Source organism: Octopus bimaculoides, chromosome 9 (genome assembly GCF_001194135.2).
Source record: "Octopus bimaculoides isolate UCB-OBI-ISO-001 chromosome 9, ASM119413v2, whole genome shotgun sequence".
In the NCBI taxonomy this organism is placed as follows: domain Eukaryota; kingdom Metazoa; phylum Mollusca; class Cephalopoda; order Octopoda; family Octopodidae; genus Octopus; species Octopus bimaculoides.
The window spans coordinates 30,747,326-30,758,370 of record NC_068989.1 but is presented as its reverse complement, the minus strand read 5'-3'; the positions used below and the strand labels follow the sequence as shown (position 1 = coordinate 30,758,370).

Sequence of the window (11,045 nt, the reverse complement as noted above, 5' to 3'; positions counted from 1 at the left end):
GATGGGAGGGATAACTTCCCTTGGCAAACAGGACACAGTAGTGTGTTGATAAGCCAGCTGGAGGAGATGTCCTCCTGGGGCTAAAAGCAACAGTAACATCCACCCCTAAGGGGTCAGCCACACTTAAGTGGCAATATACTTCACTATATATATATATATATATATATATATATATATATAAGTAAATGTCAAATAATGAAAATGTGTGCTCAACACAGCATTGGTGGATAGACTTTCTTTATTTGTGCATTTAGGCTACTATTGGTTTCATGTTACAAAAAATAGAAAATTATCTTAATATTTTAACAATTTTTCAAGCCAGTCACATGGAGGAATGGTGTTTGTCTTCATTTTAGATAAAAACACAGTCTTGTTGAACTTGCAGAGATTCTCATAAAGAAAGCAAGTGGCGCTACTCTTGGATGATATCTTTTAAGCGGTTATCTCCTTTGGATTTGGCTTTAGGGTGAAACAGTGATGTTGGGCAGTAAATTTGTTTGCATTATCTTATATTATATTCTAGGCGTATATAATGTTTGTGTGCTGAAGTAGTTCATCATGGGGATATATTTCTTCTATGTGAAGTTCATGTGTTATATATATTCAAATTTCACATTCAGGAAAGGGGCTACACTGGAGGGATTAGTGGCACATGTGATGGTTTCTCTTTGAAGTGTTTAAGTGTGAAATATTGCTTTTATATGCAAGGAGAGAAGATTTCATTCCTAATATTTAGGATGTTATCTGTTGAGTGCATGATATTTAGTTTTTCAGTGATACAGAGATCATATTTGGTGCCCTGTCCTCTGTATTTTCTGGTCTTAGGTGGTTATTTATTCCACATTCTTTCAATGTCCATATCATATTGGAGAAGGATGTTGTGTGTTTATTATTTGTGTCTCTGAATGATGCCAAATGTTGTGTGTATCTTTCGTTGTGTATATCATTCCGATATACATCTTTGCTACTCATTTAGGATCCGTTATTTTAGTCTCATATACAAGTTCTTTTTTGTGACAGTTGTTGTTTAGAGGGCAGCTGTTTGGAGATCTGAAATTGCATTGTCTTTTGGGGTATCTCTGGTGTGTTTATTTTTATTGTGGTTGAGTATCATTGACCCTATATTGGGGAAGCAACTATAACTAACTTTAACAGTATTGCTGTTGAAAATCTTGTGTGAATGTGGGAAGTGATTGTCTATTAATTTCAAGAATTTCCTAGCTATGTTAGTGCCTACATTCATGCTATAAGATGGGTTAAACCATAAAAGTTTCCTCTGTCTGCATCTTCTTGGTCTATTTGTATTTGATTCAATGTAGTTTAAGCTATTCTTGAAGTTGGACCTTTCTAATGCAGCATTATAGCATGGGATAGCTTTTTCAAAAGTATCTTTATTGGTGGATAAATTGGAGATGCACTTGCTAATATTATTAACTAGTTGTTTAATGACTGCTGGTGGGTGGTTGGAGCCTATGTCTATGTTCAAGGCTTCCTCATATATCCCCTCCCTGACAATTTACCCTTCCAGCTACTTCCATTCCTCATCATTTGCCCACACTTTTTCTACTAGTCATCTTTCTGTGCCTTTAACCACCACTTTTTCTCCCCTCTTCTATACTCTATTCTAAACACCTCTCTTATCTACTATCATTCTCAGTGTCCCACCATCATAACCCATCTACTATAGTCTCTTATGTATCCCTATATTTTCCACCTCTACATACATCCACACTTGTTTATCATTCACTACATTAACCACGACCTGTTTACTTACCTTCTCACACTCTTTTGAAAGCATATACTCTCTCATCACCTCTCCTGACTCACTGTCCATGTCCTCTCTTATGCTCACCTTCTTGTTCTTTGAGAGTTTGCTCTAGCACCACATCACTACTTTTCTTTTGTCTCCTTCAGCCATTTATTTCCTTGTCTCTCAACCATATTCTAGCCTTTCGGTACCTGATATAAAACCACTTACGTTCACCTCCCAAATACTTCCCTTTAGTAAGGGAGCTTTTCCTTTTCTTCTATCCCTGTTCTTTTCTGTCTTGCAAGGTACCTCACTAGTGTTGATGGTACAAAAAGTGCACTCAGTACACTCTGTGAAATGGTTGGCATTAGGAAGGGTATCCAGCCATAAAAACCAAGCCAAAGATGATATTGAAGCTCAACCCATGCCAACTTGGAAAGTGGATGTTAAACGATGATAATGATGATGGTGATGCTGATGATATAAAAATGATGGGCTTCTCACACAGTTTCTGTCTACCAAATTCATTCACAAGGTATTGATTGGTCTAGGTCTATAATAGAAGACACTTGTCCAAGGTGCCACATGGTGGTTGCCAAGTGAGCTTCTTAACTACACAGCTTCTTAACCTACACACACACACACACACACACACACACACACACACATGCTATCCCAAAACAGGATTTCTACAAAATACCTAATTAACAAAAGAGACAGTGAAGTTCTTGGATCTCCAAGATGCAACCAAAAATGTGGATTATATATTTCCATGGAAGGCATTACACATGTGTTTTTTCACAGCTGCCCAAAAGTGTCATCAAGGAACTACCTCCCTACCAGCAATGATGTTGTTGCAAACACAATATACAATGCTCTTCGGAAAAAAAATCTGTTCTAGAATAAAAATAGAAAATCTTATTGTTATTAGATACATACACAAATATTAACACCAGTAATTCTGGTGGAACATTCCCATCAAAATATCTGTCAACCTAACTGGATATTGTTGTTTGGGACAGACAAGAAAAAGTATGTACAATCATATAGGTTAGCTATCATCTTGATGTGAATCTCTCTCTGAAAATAAAAAGGAAAGAGGATAACTATGGACAACTTCTCTGAAACCTCCAGTTTCTATATCCAGATTATAAATTCATATTTATATCAATAATAATTGGTGCTCTTGGTTTTGTAAAGCTAGGGCTTTCAGAAAAAAAAAATCAACCAAATAACCTGCACATTACAAATGCAATCTACAGATTGCATTTGTGGAACAGTAAAAATATGCAAATCTTTTCTCAAGTTTAAAATTTTTGTTATCTACATTCCAACAATGGAGCTTCATATCTTTGTTAGAAACCAGCTCCTTCCTAAGTAGAAGAATTCAAATAAATAAGAACAGAAGTGAACATGCACACACACGTGTGTGTGTGTGTGTGTGTGTATACATAAATCTATAGTTGCAGATATGGCTGTTATAGGTGTAGGTGTGGCTCTTTGGTTAAGAAACTTGCTTTTCAACTATGCAATCTTAGGTTTAGTCCCACTGCATGGAACCTTGGACAAGTGTCTTCTACTATAGCACAAGGTCAACTAAAGCCTTGTGAGCGGATTTGCTACATGGAAACTGAAAGGAACACATTTTGTATGTATATGTGAATTTCCTGGGAACCCTGGCAAGACAAGGTCCCAGACATGGAAGTCCTCTCTTGAGCTGATTTGCCAAGCATTTACACACTGCTGAGGAGATAGCAAGTCAGATGGGCAGGCCACCTTGTTTGAATGCCTGACATGCGACTACCCAAAAGACTGTTTTACAGTAAATGGGCAGAAGGCAAGTGCACACAAGATGGACAGAAAAGGTATGTGTGTATGCGTGTGTGCATGCATACGTTTGTGTTTGTCACTTGCCACTGCTTGACAACCAGTGTTGATTCGTTTATGTCTCAATGATTTAGTGGTTCAGCAACAGAATAAGGACAAAGATTAAAAATAAAGATAGTACCTGAATTGATTTGTTCAACTAAACCCATCAAGACAGTGCCCCAGCATGGCCACTGTTCAATGACTGAAATGAGTAAAGATATATCTATTCAAATCAACTGCAATAGTTGGTACAAAACCATTGGTAACATTCTGTCAGGTGTATTTATATTTATTCAAATATATATGTTAACACTCACACACACTCATGCCCATCTACATACCTGTGTGTGTGTGTGTGTGTGTGTGTGTGTGTGTGTGTGTGTGGCAGGATAGAAATGCATTTTGTCCCTGTATGTAATTACATACATACACGCACACACATATTTTTATGAATATTTCGTTTGGGCCTCACTAATTCACAATTCCTAGCATTAGTTTTTCAAGTAATTTGTCTTTGAACCAGAACAATACACTATTCCAAATATTTAACCTTTATCTAACAATATCAGTTTTGTTCAGTTGTTTGAACTGGTATAAAGATCATCCCAAGTACTTTAACTTTTTTTTTTTTTAATTCAGTTAATTTGATTGACAATTCAAATATGTTAGAGGCAAATATTGTCCCAATTCATTCATACTTACATATTACAACTTTCTATTTCAATGTCCAGTGCAGATTTCTACCATTTCTCCTAACAGTTTATATTTGTCATTACTAAAGCTTTCCACAATATATATTATTTGTATATTGTATGATTCTATTTAAGCTTTTGACATAAGCTTTAAAATTAGTGAATGTACAAGAAAATCGTTTCAAATTTTTTTCAGTGATTCTCTTATGTGACTGCTTGTAGGGTTTTTTTTTCCAGTTTGAAAGGAATTTTTTTACTCCAATGATATTGTAAAGACCAACTAGTCCCATAAACCTCTTCAAAATTTAGGTAAACCAAAATAATTAATGAAGTAGTAGATGGAAGAAACTATGCTACAGAACAGTATATTTTATGTTGACATGGAGGGAAATGCTGTTTTACTAAAGTTTAGAGTGAAGAATATTAGATATAAATCTGAATCTCTATTTGAATAACAATAGGTAAGTTTCAGTTGTAATTTAGTTTTGAGTTATTAAAATGTTCTGAATCACATTTTCAGGTTGTAGAACTACCAATGAATTGCATTGATAAGTCAAACATTGTAACTCTACTTGTCTCAGCTAATATACTTAAAATCAGATTGTAGCAATTTCATAACTGATTGGTATTAAGCAGGGTAGCATGTGATGATTAAATGGTCTCCTTGTAACAGATTCCAAAAATTAGTTTTGGTATTCAAATTTGAATCTGGTTAAATTGACCAAATGTTAGGGTCAGAACTTGAATCTTGTAACTCATGCTGTAGATGTGTCTAACATACTTAATTAGCTGTAAATCATTACCATGAGGAGATGCAGCTTACTATCAACAGGAGCAGTTTAATTGGGGATTTTCATTAATTTGTAGTTCTGAACTAAAATTGTACCATGAGGCAGAGTCTTGAAACACTCTTCTGAGGTTAATGAGAATAATTAGCTACTGGTGGATATCTCTAAAGAAAAGTGATATAACAGATTCCAGTAACCTTTGGAAGTATACTTCAAATTTACATATATAATTAGGAAATCATTTTTTACATTGCATTTTATTTTAATTTCTGTTCTGTTGTAATGATTTCTTCAGATACAAAGCTTAACATTGAGAAAATGAGACATAACATTTTTGCGTTTCTTAAGTACATTAGCAACTGAAGAGAAGCCAACTATTATTGCTTCTTGCTAACTAGTACTTGCTATCATTTAATGTTATAATATTCGAATGGATGTCATTTAAGCAAAGGCATTTTGCTTCAGTTGTGTTACTAATACTTGAGATTGGTGTGAATACTACACAATCTTGTTTCTGGTTATTTATTAAAATTTAAAGTTTTGTCAAATTAAGAAACCAATATTAAAATAGTAAACATATTTGCATTATATAACCCCTTTCAAAGTATTACGGTGCAGATTACTTAATGTGACATTATCTAGTATAGTGGTAGAGGCTTAGTTGTCTTAAGTTTGAATCTCACTATTCTGAGGTTAGTTTTACTGGGATCAGCACTGGGGGTCAATATATCAAATACAAATAACTCGGTGTAAATTGGCTCTGGAGAAATTAGACATTGAGCTTAGCTCATAGAAAACATATTTTACCAAAATTTCTTCATTTAGGTAGCAAAACAATTTATTTTTATATTAAACTTGCTTATTAACTCACCTCATCAATCAATTTCTTATTCAGTGGTATAAATATCTGTCGCAGGGGTTAGATTATTAGAATGCTAAACTATCTACATGATTAAAAGTTTGAATTTTCTTTAAGAGAGTATTTTGTGGAGCACATCTCTCTTTCACTGTATATATACAACTTCTATTTCATTGTTGGAATTAAGAACACTTTGTAAATACCAAAGTCAACTATATCTAAATTCAAAATCTGTCTATATCAATCTCAACTCATGCTATACCGCTATTCTATCCAAATTTAAATGTCTTGAATAGTTTGATTTTATATATTTATTCTGTAGTTACCTGCATATACCTTATTCCATCTAAATTATTTTATTTTGCATTAAAATTAAACAGTTATGATACATTTAGAGCTGTTACTAATTAGTTTTAGTTGAAAATACTTGTATTTGGAAAGAAAATCAAGACAGCAGATTTCCTGGTCAGTGTTAGTCTAATGATGAAAGAGTTAAACAAAATTTGGTGTATACCCCGAGGGAGTGTCCGCTTGCATAAGGGAGCAGAGAACATTGTATTAGCAGTAAAAGACATAGATTAAGATATAAATATACAGTAAGCTAGATAGGGTCTTGCTTAAAAGCAGGAATACATGTTCAACTGAAAACATTCAAACTATATTCATGAAGTGAAGGTTGCATTTGCTAACCAAAAGGTTAAGTAGTTTTTCTTTGAATTTTAAAGATAGGAGTTTATTTCTTCCTTCTTCATTTACTAAAAATACTTTGTTTTCTTTCTCTACTCCCCATATGTTTGTGTGTGAAAGCGTGTGTGTGTGTGCGTGCGTGTGCACGCGCGCGCGCGTGTGTGTGTGTGTGTGTGTGTGCATAAATTTGTTTGTATACAATGTATAACTTTGTTTTGCAGTGTCAGCATCAGACAGTGAAGGAGAAGAGACAGTTTTACAACCTGAGTTGATACCTTTACTGGAAAATCAGCCTACAAGAACAACAATAACAACTATTACAACGCCAATAAGTTCTGCATCTTCTACCACAGTCAGTGTTGTCAGTAGCAATAACTTACCTCTAGATAGTAACACTAATAGTTATAATAGTAGTGGTGGTGTTATATCTGTTGCTACCACTACTAATGACATTACCAATTCTACTACCATCATTGCCTCCTCCTCACCTTCCTTTACTTCCACCAGTACTACTACAACGTCTGTTGTCTCTGATTCATCAACAGGCAACTCAGGATTACCTGCTACAGACAAAAGTCAGGCAAAAGTAAAGTCTCCTCCAGCAGCTAAGATTGCTGCTGTGGCATGCTGTCGCTCACGAAAACTTTCTCTCAATGGAAATTCTTCATTCCAAAACAGTGATGATGTAAGTCTTGGACTTGATTATTTTTTATTTACTTATTTTTATTTTATTAATTTTATTTACAGTTACTGTGTTTTGCACAGAAATTCTTTACAATTTTTTTCAGTTACCTAGTGTTATTTTTGCCAAAACTAAAATAATTCTCATCATAAGCAGCATCACAGCTATATTTTGCCACTTATATTAACATTACTTTCAGAAATACCCTACTCCCATCACTAGCATTATATTCATTACTACCAGATTACTATCATCCATCTTACCCCTACAATCATTACCATCATCACTGCTACAGCCATCTTCATCATTACCATCATCATCAGTAGCTTCATCTAATACCATTCAGTGCAGATGTCAAATCAGTCTATAACCTTATTTGTAACTCTATATATGTAAGGTGATCTGCCATAAGTGTTAGATAAATTATGTTACTTCTGGAATAAGAGAGGTGACTTACTTTACTTAATGTTAGCAGGGTGGAGCTAGGTAGAGTGTGATGATGAACTGAGATAAGAAGTTTCAAGCTACTGTCAATAGATTCTCCATCCCTCTCTCCCACTCCTTCACTCATGCTTTCTCTCTGTCTCATTCTCAACCTCTTTTTCTTACACCCTCTACTTTTTTTTTACTTTCACTCTATCACATACACAGTGAAATGAATCTTCCTTTCTCTTTCTTCTATCTTTACTTCATTCCTCTGTCTATCTGATTTTCTCTCTTTCTCTCATGCACACTCATACACACACACTGTTTCTTTCTCCTCTTCCTCTGTCTTTTCATTTTCCGGTCCTGCTACCTGTCTATATATCTGAAGATTTTAGTCACGTGAAGGATGTGGAGGGTTAGGAAAATTTGATATTATGGAAATCATTCTGATAATTACAGAGGATAAAGATTCATGGAGGATATTTACTATGGAAATCCTCACGTTTCAATTATCTGCTTAGCTCTCTCAGATGAGTGAAGTTTAGGATAGGAGTCTGGACAGAAAGCAATAAAAATAACAGCCTGTTACAAATAACTTGCAAAGAAAGAGGCATGGAAATGCCACTATGAAAGGCTGCTAAATGTGGAGAATGCATAGAAAAGAGAGAGTGTTCCTAATGTGGCTCAGCTATCTGAGTTGACAGCAGCATGATAGATAAAGCAATGAAGAAAGACAAGGAAAGCTCCTAGTTCATCAGGATTTATCGCTGATATACTTAAAATATATGGTGGAGTGGTATATGACTTAGTCATCCATGTAGTTAATCAGGTTGTTATACCCAACAACTGGTGTAGCAACATTATTTTCAACTGCCACAAAAGTAAAGAAGATGCTTTAGATAGAAATAATTAGAGAGGTATCAAATTGCTGGACCAGGTCATGAAAGTTACAGAAAGGGTCATAGTTCAACTAATTAGGAAGAGAGTTAATCTAAATGTCATGCAGCTTGATTTTGTGCTGTGGAAGCACTACTGATGCTTTCTTCCTAGTAAGACAAAACTTAACCACTCTACTTGGCATTTGTCAACATGGAGAAAGCCTCTGACAGGGTCCTTCACTCCATCATCTGGTGGTTAATGGATAAACAAGCTAGGAGTAGATGAGAAGCTGGTGAGAGTTGTCCAAGCCATGTACAGGGATGATGTTATCAAGGTGAAGGTCAGCAATGAGTATAGCAACGAACTTAGTGTACAGGTAGGAGTTCACCAAGGATTGGTTTTCTGTCCCTTCTAGTTTATCAGTCATCCCAGCTATAACAGAGGAATTTAAAACGGATTGCCCCTGGAAGCTCCTCTATGCTGATGACCTTGTTCTTATAGTTTAATCTCCAATAGAATTAAAGGAGAAATGTCAGGTATGGAAGCAAGGACTTGAATCAAAGGGCCTTAGAGCCAATTTAGCAAAGACCAAAGTCCTAGTAAGCAGAAAACAGTCAAATTACTAATGGAAATGAACCTCCTCAATATGTAGAAAGGATGTAGGTAGAAATTCCATACAGTGTAGCCAGTGCAAGCTATGGACATATAAAAAGAACAGTGGAATCATAGGAAGGTTAATAGAGAAAGTAGTCTTTGTATGTGGCAGATGTGAAGGAACTGTAAGCACTAAGAACACACAGAAAATAGATTTCCTCAAATGCCCAGGGTTTTTTTTAGAGGCAGTAGGTAGTTACCATTACCTAGGTGACCAAATTAGCTGTGGAGGAGGATATTCTGAAAGCATAGTTGCTAGAATAAGAACTGGCTGGACAATGTTCATAAAGCTTTTACCTTTGTAGGTAACAAAAGGATTCTCCCTCAAAGTAAAAGGCAGATTGTATGATGCCTGTGTATCAACAGCAATACTACATGATAAAGAAACACAAGCTATGAATGAAGGGAACATACAAAGGCTTGAAAGAAATTAAACCAACATACTCCATTGGATATGCAATGTCACTGTGCTTGTATGACAAAATTTTGAGAGAAAAGTTGGGTATTAGAGGCATTAGATGTAGTGTACAAAAGAGAAGACTGCTGGTATCAACATGTAATGCATGTGGATGAAAACCATTGCATAAATTAGTACCAGTCTCTGAATTGGGAGGGAATCTGTGGAAGAGGAAGACACTAGATGAAGTGGTCAAAAATGATCTTCAAATGAGCTTCACACGAAGATGACAATGAATTGAGACAACTGGCAATTTGCTGTGCTGAAGAAGACCCATCCAGCTAAGTAAGATCAATGCTATAAAGGCACGTGCTTGTGTCTATGCTCCCATATACAATCTGTTCCTGACAAATCTACCCCCACATCCCATCTCCCCAACACCCTCTCCTTACCCACATTCACCTCCCCTCCATCTCCCTCTTTTTGCAATCTTGTGAACATACCCACTCACTTCTCTATCTACACATCTTGTCAAGGTGTAAAGGAGATGCAGGTAACATCATACCCTGGAGCAAGAGAGACACAAGAACCACAAATAACCAATGAAAACAACACCATAAATTTAGTTCATGAGGGAAGGAGAAAAGTTATTGATTACAGCAAAAAGAAGAATCAGTTTGCTGTAAGAAGCTCAATCACTGGATTTGAAAATTAGAGGAGGAAAAGCTGTAACTTCCTAAGGTCATCTAGACAAACCTGAGAGTGGGTTTAGTTTTGAAGTCAGAGAAGGCAAAGAAAATTATCCTGATCAACATTACTGACCTATGGGAAGAATAGTATGATCAAGATTCTGAATGGAAGTGCATAAAGTATCTGAACCATTTGCAGATAACAGGGAGAAGAATGGCAGGTATGGCTATTTCCAGTTGAGTTTGGCTGTAGAGGATTCTTTATCCAGTTAGTATGGGGAATACTTACAGACACTGGAATAAGGAGAAAAGAGTTAAAGGTAGCTGTGTGCAGGATGAGAGAAACAACAAAAAGAACCAGATTTTGCAAAGTGCAAGAGAGAGTAATTTAGCTGGAAGTAAGGAGGAGCTAATGAGCATTGATTTGGTTACAACTTTTGGCCTACTAATGGGAGGGTATTATAGTACAGGTTCAAAACACAATGGTCATTGAATACTGTCTGATGACATCAAATCTTCCTAGGTAATACTGCATTCAACAGAGTTGAATGAAAGAGAAGCATCTTCTAGATGTAAATAATCTCTTAAGTATGTATATATATATTTGTATATATGTACATACATACATGCAAACACATATATACTGATTTATATACATACATGCATATATATA

General features: G+C 35.6%; 1 protein-coding gene across 7 annotated transcripts in view; it reads left to right on the top strand.

Moving 5' to 3' along the window:
- LOC106875847 (coiled-coil domain-containing protein AGAP005037) overlaps positions 1–11,045 on the top strand; it is an 877,187-nt gene that overhangs the window by 97,683 nt on the left and 768,459 nt on the right. For all 7 annotated transcript variants that reach the window (XM_052970540.1, XM_052970539.1, XM_052970538.1 and 4 more), the window contains exon 2: positions 6,867–7,330. In XM_052970540.1, coding sequence (XP_052826500.1) covers positions 6,867–7,330 — 464 coding nt within the window. The remainder of the gene's footprint in view (positions 1–6,866; positions 7,331–11,045) is intronic.